At 43.5% G+C, this 13,987-nt stretch overlaps 1 protein-coding gene across 1 annotated transcript in view; it reads right to left on the reverse strand.

Moving 5' to 3' along the window:
* Positions 1–13,469, reverse strand: part of LOC149827230 (uncharacterized) — a 21,860-nt gene extending 8,391 nt beyond the window's left edge. The window contains exons 1-2 of the mRNA XM_090019222.1: positions 12,821–13,469; positions 11,676–11,816 (exon numbers count right to left, since the gene is read on the reverse strand). Of these exons, the coding sequence (XP_089875348.1) occupies positions 11,676–11,816; positions 12,821–13,348 (669 nt within the window). The 5' untranslated portion in view covers positions 13,349–13,469. The remainder of the gene's footprint in view (positions 1–11,675; positions 11,817–12,820) is intronic.
* Positions 13,470–13,987: the final 518 nt, after the last annotated feature.

The raw sequence follows: 13,987 nt of genomic DNA on the forward strand, positions 1-13,987 counted from the left end.
CATACATGCACATGAAGTGCGAATAAACCCATTAAAGGGAACAACATAAGCACATAATGTGCTAACACATAAACCCACACAAGGGGCAAAAATATGACTTAAAGTCATAAGTTGAATATTATTGAAAGAAAGGAAGAAGAGGGGAAAAACCCCTTACAATAAAGCAAGAGCTCCTCCAAATCACAAAGAAATACAAGGGGGAGACCCCTATTATAACACAAGAGAGGAGCCACAAAGGGGGCTCCCAAAAGAGTCGTTGGGAGCCCCCAACGGTCACATTTGTGACCGTTGAGGGCTCCCCAACGACTCTTTGGGGAGCCTCCCTAGGTGGCGCAAACCCTAAAAAAATAGAAAAATAAAAAATAAAAAATAAAATTAAATTACAAACATATTCCGAATGGAATATGCGTAAAACTGGAAATGTCTAAACTACCCCTATGCCTATAAATAGAAAAATATATATATTATATATAATTAGGATAATACATATGCATATATACAATATATGAATATGTATTATCCTTTATATATATAAAATATATATAGTATTACAAAGGTTTGAATGATACATTTTAACAGTCCCTACATCGGGTCACCTTACCTGTGGTCGGATCCCGCTCCTGGGTCCGATCGTCCAGCCTTGGAAGTGGATCGGGCTCCTGGGCCGAGCCTGGGTCACGTGGTATAGACCCAATTGGGTCCTGCTCTGCATCATTCTCCCCTGGTTGGGAAGAAGTCAGCTCTGATGACTTGTCTCCACAGTAAGCATATAGATCAGACACATTGAAAACAGGTGAAATGTGCCAATCCTCGAGCAGTTCAAGGAGGTAGGCATTCAGACCCAATCGCCGAAGAATCTTAAAAGGACCATACTTCTTAGGACTCAACTTGCCATAGGTACCTACGGGAAAACGCTCGGACGCAAGTAAACCCAAACTAACTGACCGACTTGAAACTGGACATCACGGCGACTTTGATCTACGAAAGCTTTGTAGGCCACATAACTTTCAACAAGTTTTGCTCGAACCTGTCTATGGATATCACACATATATTTGACGGCATCAAATGCATCTGGGGCGGGGTCTGGGATATCGGACACAGGTGCTAGGTCAACTACATGGGTGGGTGACCGACCATAAACCACTTGGAACGGAGATTTGCTTGTAGACCGACTGATGGAGCTATTATATGCGAACTCGGCTTGAGACAATACGAGGTCCCAAGTTTTGACATTCTCCCCCACTAGACTCTGTAACAGGTTTCCTAAGGTGCGGTTGGCAACTTCAGTTTGGCCATCTGTTTGAGGGTGATAAGCACTATTGAACTGAAGTTTGGTGTTCAACAAGGCCCATAACGATTTTAAAAAATGGCTCATAAAACGCGTGTCACGATCTGAAGTGATCGTGTGAGGTAAACCATGAAAGCGGGCCACGTCCTTGAAGTAATAGGAAGCTACTAAGGAGGCGTCGGTAGTTCGCTTACAAGGGACAAAAATAGCCATTTTGGAGAACCGATCAACAACGACTAAAATTGAATCAAAATGACGCGGGGTTTTGGGAAGACCCACAATAAAATCCATGGACACATGCTCCCTGGGACGCTCCGGGATGGGTAACAGAGTATAAAAACCACTATTCTGACGATGACCCTTAGACACTTGACACACTCGACAACTTTGAATAAACTTGACAACATCTTTGCGCATTTTGGGCCAAAAGTAGCGTTCATCTAACAGAGCGAACGTCTTATCATGTCCAAAATGCCCAGCTAGTCCCCCTTTGTGTAACTCGAAAATCAACTGAAGTCTCAGAGAGAAATCAGGCACACATAACTTGTTACCGCGAAAGAGGTAACCGTTATGTATATTAAATCGTGGGTTGACCGTGTGATCAGAGGAGAGGCACCCTTCCCAAATCTGCTGGAAGTCCGGATCCGTCAGGTATAATGCCTTACACTGCTCGAACCCAATGACCTACACTGACATAGTCATCAAAAGGTTGTTCTTTCTACTAAGAGCATCAACTACCTTATTCAAGTACTAGATTGATGGGGAATGTGAAAGTGTACCTTGCAAGAAACTGACCCACTTGGCATGACGAGTACTCAACTTCTTTTGACTATTTAGGTACTTCAAAGCCTCATGATCCGTGTACAAGACAAACTCCTTATAAATAAGATAATGCCTCCAATAACGAAGGGCTTGTACCACGGCATAAAATTCGACATCGTAGGTGGAATATTGGCACCCGGTCCGAGTCAGCTTTTCACTAAAGAAAGCAACGGGTCTGCAGTTCTGACTCAAGACTACACCAATCCCCACTTTAGAGGCATCACACTCAACCTCAAAGACTGCACTAAAATCAGGAAGGGCTAAGACATGGGCACTAGTCATTTTCTCTTTGATAAGTGTCAAAGCTTTTCCAGCAGCAGATGTCCAATGGAAACTAGTACCCTTTAGGCACTCCGTGATGGGGGCCATGAGGGTGCTGAGGTTTCTCACAAAACGACGGTAGAAAGTGGCTAGCCCAAGGAAACTACGAATTTCTCTTATAGTCTTTGGGGTAGGCCATTCCACAATCGCACAGACTTTGAAGGGATTTGCCTTAACTCCATCAGAAAACACAATAAACCCCAAAAATACAACACTTGACGTCATAAACTCACACTTTTTAGCATTGACATACAACTTTTCCCTTCTTAAAATATCTAAGACCTAACACAAATAACTCAAATGATCAGACAACGACGAGCTATAAATCAAAATGTCATCAAAATAGACAACAACTTCCCTATGCAAGGAAGCAACACTTGAGTCATCATATTCATGAAAGTACTCAGGGTGTTTGATAACCCAAAGGGCATGACTAACCACTCGTGCAATCCATCATGTGTTTTGAATGCCGTTTTCCACCCATCTCCCTCTCGGATACGGATTTGGTGGTACCCACTTTTTAAATCAATTTTGAAGAAGATAGAGGCACCAGCCAACATATCAAACATATCATCCAATCGAGGGATGAGAAAACGGTATTTGACAGTGATGCGATTTATAGCACGACTATCAACACACATGCGCATGGACCCATCTTTCTTAGGAGTGAGCATGGCGGGTACCGCGGAAGGGCTCACACTCTCACGAATAAAACCCTTTTGCAGTAACTCCCGAATCTGTCTCAACAACTCGACATGCTCGGATGGGTTCATGAGATACACGGGGAGGTTAGGGAGACTCGATCCAGGGACAAAATCAATGGTGTGTTGAACCACTCTCATCGAAGGTAGACCATCAGGAAGGTCATCCGACATAATTTCGTGAAACTCCTCAATAAGGGGAGCGATGTCTGCGGGAACAGAAAATGACGTACTCATCAATGACTTAACCACCAGAGCATAACAATAACCATCCTCCCGACACTGGTTCAAGAAAGACCGATAAGATAGGCCTGCGAGCCTCAGAACCCGCTCATGCTTATCCACAGTAGGAAAACCTGTCTCCTTGATAGGGAGAAGGACTATTTTATGACCCTTAAAAATAAAGAGTACGTGTTCCTATGACCATCGTGAATGGTCTTGCGATCAAACTACCAGGGACGTCCCAAAAGAATGTGACATGCGCTCATAGGGGCTACATCACACCACACCTCATCGCGGTAATGCTCCCCCATGAAAAATCGAACTAGACAACGCTGGGTGATGGGAACCTCGTTTCCTCTTTTAAACCATGCCATTTTGTATGGTTCGGACAATTTTTCCGTTTTCAGGTTTAGGGTGGACACGATACTCTCGAACACCATATTCTCGCATGCCCCGGTATCAATGATAACATCACATGCATGACCCTCACAATTGCACCGGACTCTAAAGATGTTTCGCAACCATTTTTCAGGGGTCGACTCACGGGGTGCGGTCAAAACATAACGGATGGACAATAAGTGTTTGACGTTGCCGTCGAACTCTACGACTTCTCTCTCATCCTCTTCCTCAACGAATGACTCACCCTCACTCTCGCTATCAGATGTTGATTCAACAATACCCTCGACAAGATGGACGTTCTTGCTCACAGTGGGACACTTAGACGCGACATGTCCTAACTCCTGACACCTAAAACAACGGAGGGTCGACTCACTAGGTTTGACTTTGGATCTGGTATTGTATGCAGGTCCGGACTGGTCAGGTTTACTAGGATCTACTCTAGGGGTGGACTTTGAGTCTTCCTTCCTAGGGGAGCTCGCTCCCCTGGTTGGGAAGCTCGACTTGGGTCGACTGGACTGGTCACTACGGGAAGTCCTATATTCCTACCTCCTCTTCAAATTTTCCTCGACATTCATGGCATAACTGCTTGCCTGATCTAATGTCTCGACTGTGACACAACTGAAATCGTCAGCAATAACAGGACGAAGGCCAGAAATATACCTCATGACCTGCTGGCGGGTGGTCTCCTCAATCTGCACTCGTAGGGAAAGGCGCTGGAACTCAGCAGTGTACTCCGCCACAGTTCAGGTGCCTTGACGCAGGATCAGGTACTCCTTGTAGGCTCGCTCGACGTGGTCTGAAGGCACGAACTTTGACTGCATCTCCTCCCATGTCTGTATGCGCCCTAGTCCTTGCCGCTCCCTTGACCTCTGCAGCTCAACCCACCATGTCTGCGCTAGGCCTCGCAACCGAGTGGACGCTAGAAAGACACGACGGTGCTCAGCAACAGTGTGGTAGTCGAAGAAAAACTGTACGACAAAGGACCAATCGAAGAACTGCTCTGCGTCGAATCATCCTGCGAATTCCAGAAGATCCAACTTTATCCCGTAAGTGGAGGGGTGCTCTGGTGCTCTCTGCTGACAAGTCTCCACTATTCCTGCGGGATACTCGTTCTAGAAAGCGTCGTCGTCCCACACTACTTCATCACCCTCTGCGCGGTACTGGCGCGATACTACTAGCCTGGATGCTGGTGCTGACGAACTCTAACGATGTGTGGTCGATGCTCAGGTCGCGCTGGTCCCTGCTAATTCTGCCGCGGTCTGGCTTGCCTGTGGGTGGGAGGCATCTGTGGCTGACGTTGTGGCACTGATATGAAGGGGGGTCCTACTAAAGGTGGACGAGTTGGTCGGGTCTCGGGCTCTAGGTGGGTAGGAGTGGGATAATATGGGTTTGGGTTATGATAATGGTGTTGGATCGGGTGTGGTATTGGGTTTTGGACCGGGGATGGGTTAATGGGTTGGTTCGGATTCGGGTATTGGATCTGGTTGGTATAATATTGGGATGATTCGCCCGACTGGATATGGATCGGGTCTAGTCCTAAGCTATTCGTCGGACCCAAATTTGGATAGGTTGGATCGGGGATCGAGTTGTGGGGATAAAAGGCTTGGTTTGAACTCGACCCACATTCCATATGATTATGGGTCTGGTTTTGACTAGGCTCAAAGTCAAACTGGAGCTCTGTCCGGGTCCGATACAGGTTTGGGTCGGCATTGGATCCATTTTGGGATTCAAACATAATGGGTTGGGTCTGATTCAGGACGAACCGCGAACTAAACCCAACTGGGTAGGTCGGGTAAGGGGGTTTGAAACTTGGACCTGCTCCCGGGGACCTAACGAATGGCCCCTGAAATCCAAGTATGGGTCCCATAAAAAAATATTCCAGTCTAGACCCTCTCGGGCTCGGACCCATCCACACGGGTCCCCCTGCTCCCGCCCGCAGGTTTGCTGCCATAGGGCCTCCATGCGCGGGATCAGGGGGAAGGGCAATCTCCTTCCTGGGTCGGACTGATGCACCCAGTCCTGCAGCAGGGCCCAGCCCGCCGCTGGGGTCTTGCAGACCAAGCCCGGCCTGCGGCAGGCCCACAGGGAATCACGGCCTGGGCTGGGGCACACCCAAGTGTTGTGGGGTTCCAGCCAGGAATCTCGGGTTCTCCTGGAGGGTGCCAACTGCTACCGGGTGGAAAGGGGGTACCGGGTTCGGGGCAGTGGCGCGATCACCGGGGACCGACTGGCCTGGGTCCGCTGCGACAGCATGCGCTTGACTGTCGGCGTCGTCACTCGATCCCGCTCCCGTGTTCAGCATAGACGCCATGCATGCCTCCCCGGTCGACTCGATGGCCGCGATTAGGGATGACAGTGGGGCGGGGCGGGGGACAAGGTCTCCACCCCCGCCCCGCCTCAAGATTTTATCCTCCACCCCGCCTCCATCCCCGGCGGGGAATGGATTTTATCCTCCATCCCCGCCTTCATCCCCGTTTCATGTCCTCCATCCCCGGTTCAAACGGGGATGAGGCGGGGCGGGGCAGGGATATTGCGGGGAAAAGTGGTCAGGGCGGGGATCGTGGCGGGGGCGGGGCGGGGGCGGGGCGAGGCGGGGAAAAGTGCACGTCCATCCCCGCCTCCACCCCCGGACGAGGATGGATTTTAACCTTCGTCCCCCCCTCTATCCCCGTTTCATACCCTTCATCCCTGGTCCAAACGGGGCGAGGCGGGGCCCCGCTTTCCCCCGGTCCATTGCCATCCCTAGTCACGATCCAATTTTTGACCTCATCTAGGCGTCTTGACATGCTGGCCACATCCCTGCTGACGCGCAACATGTTTTCTTGCATTTTTGTCATTATTTCCATCATCTGCAACATCAGATCTTCGTTGTCGGCCTCCTCCCGCTCTTTTCCGCTCGCCGGATCGCTCCTTGCCTCTTGAACCATGTCATTGAGGAAGGAGGAAACGCTGGGCTCTGATACCACTTTGATGCAGCGAGGAGGATCAGTTTCCTCGTTCGTTGATGACGGTTGTCGACGACGCGACCCTCATAGCCGTGCGATGTGCAGGAAGTAAGAGAAAGGCCTACCGAAAATCGGTGAGGCTTATTTTTATTTCAATATAAGCTTCAAATGAACAATGAAAGAACAATAAAGAAATGAATAACAGTAAGGAAGGGAACACGCAATAGAAGAATGGAGAAAAGCTACTGCAGTCTGAATATTCTCTGCCCTCCACGCAACCCTAGAATAGGGTTTTATAGACATCAACTGGATCCGGGTCTCGGGTCCGATATCGGACCCGAGACATCTTCTCGCTGCTGCTGGGTCTGTGTCGTCCGGGCATGCGCACATCTGGAATAGGTACGCAGCACGTCCCTACATCGGGTCACCTTACCTATGGTTGAATCCCGCTCCTGGGTCCGATCGTCCAACCTTGGAAGTGGATCGGGCTCCCATGCCGAGCCTGCATCACGTGGTATAGACCCAATCGGGTCCTGCTCTGCATCATGATACATGCATAAGATTGCTTAATAAACAAGTCAGTGTCAGACAAACAAGAACGAAAACCAATATCAGTTATAACATGACTAAACCTGTCATACCAGGCTTTTGGTGCCTGTTTAAGACCATAAAGCGCTTTCTCAAGACGAAAAATTTTACCTTTAGGAAGACTAATACTAGGAGGAGCTTCCATGTACACTTTTTCAACAAGACTCCCATTTAAGAAGACATTTTTAACGTCCATTTGAAATATAGGTCATTTCTTAATAGAGGCTAAGGCAATTAAAGTTTGAACTGTGGTCATTCGAGCCACAGGGGCAAAGGTTTCTTCGTAATCAATGTCATACTTTTGAGCATAGCCTTTGGCTACAAGTCGTGCCTTATATCTTTCTAGGGTCCCATCACTTTTGGTTTTAACTTTATAAACTCATCGACAACCTATAGGTTTCTTTCCAAGAGGTAGGTCTTGGATGAACCAAGTATTGGCCTTTTCTAAAGCATCTAGCTCTAATTTCATAGTTTCAATCCATTCTGCATAATTTTTGGATAGAATTAAAACAAGAGCTACCCTATACGAGGGTAAAAAAGATTCATAGGACACAAACTTCCCGGGGGGTATAGAGATTCTAGAAGTCCTACGAGGAGGAGCTTCAGAAAATCTTTCTAACGCACATGGGGGGCGTTGCTCTCTAATTCTTCATCTTGAATACTGAAGACTAGCATCCCTACTAGTTTGATCTTCAGTATCATGTTCATAGCTAATAGGGCTTTGATCATTGTCAAAATTATATTCAAAATCCTTTTCATCGGATTTGGAAGTTAAGTCAATTAAAAAAGAATATTCAGTAATATCCTTGGGTTTTTCACTTTAAAAAAAAATTCTTTTTCAAGGAAGGTCACATTCCTTAACACATATAACTTATTGTTTTGAACATCGTAACATTTGTACCCTTTTTGGTTTTCGGTATATCCTAAAAAGGCACATGAGAATGCACGAAGAGAGAATTCATCGTTTTTGTTTGTAAATACAAAACATTTGCAACCAAATACTCTTAGTTTGTAGTAGTCTGGAGCTAAGGTATAAAGTTTTTCAATTGGAGATATGTTTTCTAAAGAAGAAGATATTCGATTTATGAGACAAGTAGCAGTTAAAGCTGCTTCAGCCCAAAACCCTTTTGGCACTTGGCTTGCTATCAACAATGTCCGAGTGGTCTCCATAATGTGACGATGTTTGTGTTCTGCAAGACCATTCTGTTGCGGGGTATTTGGGCAAGATCGTTGATGAATAATGCCATATGAATTAAGATAGTTTTTAAACTCTCCAAACATAAATTTTCCCCCTGAATCAGTGCAAAAAATGAAGACATTACTTTGAAATTTGTTTGTAACCATTTTATGAAATGTTTAAAAGTGAGTGAAAACTTCGGATTTATGTTTAAGAAAATAAATCCAAGTATGTCTAGTAAAATCATCTATAAAAATGGCATAATATGCAAAACAACATTTAGAAATCACTGGCGCGGGTCCCCAAACATCCAAATGTATTAACTCAAGTGGTTTTGAGGAGACAAAAATTCTACTAGAGAAAGATAATCTTTTCATTTTTCCAAGAATACAGCCTTTACAAGCAAAATTTCCAGATTTACAAAACTTTCCCAAACTTGAAAAATATTGGATTTTAGACATACGAAGATGGCCAAGTCTTTTGTGCCATAAGTCTGTTTCCAATTTCTGAACATTTAAGCAAAAAACATTCTTGGGTAGTTCCATAAAGTCCATATAATATAGTCCTCCTTCTCTATGGTCTTCCCCAATCAGCTTCCCTGACTGGCGATCCTGTATCCAACCACCATCAGAAGAGAAGGATATATTACATCCATAATCAGAAATTTGAGAAACAGATAGGAGATTCAAATTAAGTTTTGGGATATATCTAACTTCTGGAACACAAAAAGTTTTGGTTTTTTCAAAACACCCAATTCTCTTTATTTCAAGAGATGTTCCATCTGCTGTAAAGACTTTTGAAATACTTGAGTTATTTTTAAGACATTCGGATAAGCATTTATAATGTGGAGTCATATGAAATGAGGCACCAGAATCTAAAAGCCAAGGAAAGTTACCTGGACCGGAAACAGATGCAACTGCGGCTCCAGTTGAGACTTCAGCGGAAGAAGAGGCCTTTTGAAGAAGAGGCTGAAGAATCTCCATAAGTTAAGCCATAGAAACAGGTGCATCTTGATCTTTTGATTCTTCAACTGATGCAACCTTCTTTTCATCTCTTTTCTTTAATTTTGGACATTGAGGCCTATAGTGCCCCGGTTCATGATAGTGACGACAAATCACTTTTTTTTATCAAACTCGCAATTTTGCCTCCCAAAATGAGGTGGCTTGTAGGTGCGAGTATGATTCCCAGGCCTAGATACAGCTAGGCCGGAATCATTATCAGCTTTAGAAGAACCTTTCCGGAGACGATTTTCCTCCATTGTTAATTCTTCGATAGTTTTAACAATGGAGGGAATTTTTCCCCGGTGAAGGAGGGCTGATTTGGTGGTTTCAAATTTCGACCTTAATCCAGTTATAAACTGGTAAAAGTGTTCAGGATCGAGTTGCTTTTGGAGAAACTCGATGTCTTCGGCACAATGCCACTTTGGTTCTAAGAGAGAAAGTTCCTCCCAAAGTTCCTACAACCCATTGTAGTATTCACGAATCGTTTTATCTCCTTGGGTCATTATTCAAACTCTTTCTTGAAGGTTGCACACATGTGCAATATCTTTAAGAGAATACATATTTTTAAGGTATTCCCATGCCTTATCGCCATGATCAAACTTGGCAAGGCTTGAGCACTTCTTAATGTCAACGCTATTGATAAGCCATGACATTATTTTTGCATGAGCCATTCTCCACTCTTTTTATTTTTTCTCATAAGAGGCTAAGGCCTTGATTTTCTCCTCTTCCAATAGAGGAACCTCTTTATCTTCTTTTTTTTGTAAGAGATAGTTTAGGTTCCGAATCAGAACCATCCACAATCCCCCATAGACCTTTTCCCCATATATGGTGCTTTATGATTGAAGACCATGTTACATAGTTCGTATCACTTAATTTCATGGGAATGATGGTGACTTTATCATTGTCATCCATCGATTACAAGGGGAGAGAAAGAATAGGGGTAGAAGAGAAGAACAATAAAAGAATGAAAAAGAAAGAGATACAAGATGCAAGAGCTCTTCCAATGAAGTGATAAAGCACTTCTTTTTAAGTGGCGAAACACTTTTGCAAAGGGCACGAAAACCGAGGCAGCTTTTCTACAAGATCTAATATTCCTGTAGCTCTGATACCATGCAATGAAATGGTGGTCTTCAACGAACGCCTTTGGAACACTCAAAAGAAGTGTCTAAAAGACACTTTAAGCAAAGCCCTTAAAAAGGGTAAAATAGAAACAAGACACACATAAATAAATAATTTTATTTATGTAAAAAGATGCTTGAAAAGCATTACAAGAAGTGTCTAAACAAGAGGGGCTGCACCCCTATTTATACAAGAGCAAGAGGGAGAGCTCATAAGGAGCTCTCCCTTTCTAGTCGTTGGACTAGTCCAATGGCTAGAAATCTAGCCGTTGGACTAGTTCCAACGGCTAGAAATCTAGCCGTTGGACTAGTTCCAACGGCTAGACTATTTGGTTAAGTTCCAACCAAAACTTGACCAAATTACATTATCTAGTTCTATGTGAACTAGATAATGTTTATTACATAAAAATAAAAAGAAAAAAATATATATATAATATAATAATAATATATTATATTATTATTATTATATTATATATTATGTTACATATTTTAACTATATATATATATATTATTGAACAACAATGGAAATATATGGGGGCTGTATAAACAAAAGATCCAAAATCTACAACCTTTATGAGTAGATATTGTTCCCTCTCTGTCCCAGTAACAACAATCAAGGTTTATTATCTAGCAAGAGTTTGCAATTTTGTAGGCCCCATCACCAGAGTGAGATGGCACTCAAGGGAAGAAGAGAGGAGAGGCTAGTCACCACTGCGAAGATCCATTAGTGCAAGTTCACCCCATGCTTTACCTTTTGGACATGCACAAAGTACATATTATAACCAGCATCACCTAAACAAAGTCTTCTTTTATACTGGAAAAAACTGTGCAAATAAAAAATATAGATGAAGATAAATGAAAGTATTGAATGATATCATACGGTTCAATATATTTTCAGGAGACATTAGCTTCAAAGTTCAAATACGATAAAAACTACAGAACATGAATATGAAACTAAATTATATATCTGAAGACTTGACAGATAATCAACTTGTAAGGCCAGTAATTATCATTTTTTTTCATACTCAATGTTTCAAATGAAGGAGAGTGAACGTAAGGGGGAAAACAATGAAAAAGTACTCTGAAGTCATACCTCTGCAAGGTCTCCCGACATGCTACGCAATCCTCGCAAGTGCCGATAATTTATGGGAGAAAGTGTTTCAAATACAGGCATGGGGTCCATTTCAGAAATATGCTCCATTATGGTGGTGCTTTGGCTTCCAACGTAAGGACGCTGCAAAGATGAAGAAAAGCAAAGGTTTTTATCTTTTAAAAGAAAAAGCAATTCAAAGAGGTAGTACCCGTTTAAATTAAATCTGAAAAGGGAAGGCCAAGACAAAGACCCCAGAAAAAAATACAAGCATTCTGGTTAAAGCAAAAAAGAATTCAAACAACGTTTTCAGATCCTTTAAAAAAGTAACAGTGATAGAACAAGCCAGTTAAAACAAAATCAAAATTAATGAGCATAATTTTTTGGAAAACATTCAAAGGGGAAACTCTAGAAGTTTGAGCATAATCTTGATAATCATCATCAAGCATTGTCCCATCCACAGGGTAAACCTGGACAAACTTAGGCCTATTACATAAAAATAAAAGGATAAAAAAAAGACAACAGAGAAGAAAGGAACACAATTAAAGAAACAGTCGATTGAATACATTAAGAAATCAAAATCAGACATTTCTCGACGATATATAAAGAAATAACACGCAAACAAACTATATGGAAAATCCAACAACTTCCATATCCATTTCACGAAGATTTTACAAAATCAATAAACTTATCAAGATTATGTCCCGAAGATACTTCTCCATAACACTGAAAATCAAAGAAGCGCAACTGGAAGTACCAAAATGACAATATAAATACTTTCCTTAAAAGAAACATGTAAATTAAAAAGACCAATATCAAACAACTAAAGCAAATCAAAATCCCCAAAACCCATCAAAGCAATCAACCAAACAAGCATTGAAGATCCAAATTTCGAAACACCCATTGAAACAGTTCTTTTTTCTTTATTTTTTTGCCATGCCAAAAGAGAAACAGAGAGAACTAAAGCAACCATACCAAGAAAATCTTCAAAAAAAGCCAACTTAAATCCAAAACAAACACCAACAACATGTCCACAGAAACAAAAAGAAAAAAGAAACAAACCAATAAACAAAGAAAAAAAAAGAAGCGGGGCAAAATCAAATCTTTCAAAGAACAACAGAAGGAAAAATACCCAAAAAAGCAAATACCTCTCTATGCTTAGTATCGACATCAAAGGTGAAATCAGAGGCCACACTCCTCTGATGTCGAGAGCGCCTTTTCGCTCCCACCGATTCGGCCGGCCTGCGAGAAACCACACATTCCACCGAATCCGCATCGGCGGCGAAGGGGATCCCGGGAGCGCACCAGACATCAGAGTCCACAATCTGGGTCTTCTTCTTCCGCCCCCTCCCGCTGCTCGTCTTGGCCGGTTTCTGCCTCGCCTTCTTCGCCTCCCAATCTGCGGACGGCAGGACCGGCGAGTGGCAAGAAGAGGGGTTGTAGACCTCGGGGGTGGACGCGCAACTGAGGCCTCTGAAGGCGTTCTTGCCGGGCGTGTTGGTGAGCGTTAGAGAGAGGAGCATGGAGGAGAGGGAGGGCTTGCATTTGGGGCTCTCATGGTCGTTGGTTCTGCTGCCGCTGATTCTCTTCGGGCTTGACCTTGCCTTTCTACTGAAACTCCTGCTACTGCCGGGTTCTGGTGGAGATGGTGGTGCATTTGATATTTCGGCAGACATGCTAAAGAGAGAGAGAGAGAGAGAGAGAGAGAGAGAGAGAGAGAGGGCGGGGGGAAGGGTGGGAGGCGGGCTATGGAGTTTCAGAGAGAGAGAGAGAGAGAGAGAGAGAGAGAAACCAACTTCAATCTTGAGGCGCCCCAACTAGTATAAATGGGAAACCACAGACGGGAAAATGAAAATTGAAGAGAGAGAGAGAGAGAGAGAGCACCAATCTAATGATCTTACGTCATAATTACCACTCATACAAAAGAAGCTAAAAACCAATCTCAACAGAAGATTCAGATAACAAAAAAAAGTGCAGAGAGAGAGAGAGAGGAGTAATTACTGTCTGTGACCTTGCAATTTATATACACCTCTGCGTTACTTGAGCTTGCAGGGAAAGCATGTGCTTTTTTATTCTCTTTGAAATAAAGAAAATGATTGAATATCCCTTTCTTTTCCCTCTTAATTTCTGTACTCTCCAATTCTCCATGGAAGAAGAACAAATTTTAACATAAAATGACAATACTACCCACAGTAAATTTGACTTCCCATCTATTGAGGTTGGTCTCCTTGTTACAGGCTCTACAAAGGCAGAATCATGCACCTTTAAATCCCCACCACCCCCAACACATTATTCATCTACAGTTTTGATTTGTG

This window comes from Nuphar pumila, chromosome 10, assembly GCF_984573655.1.
Source record: "Nuphar pumila chromosome 10, dmNupPumi1.hap1.1, whole genome shotgun sequence".
Taxonomy (NCBI): Eukaryota; Viridiplantae; Streptophyta; class Magnoliopsida; order Nymphaeales; family Nymphaeaceae; genus Nuphar; species Nuphar pumila.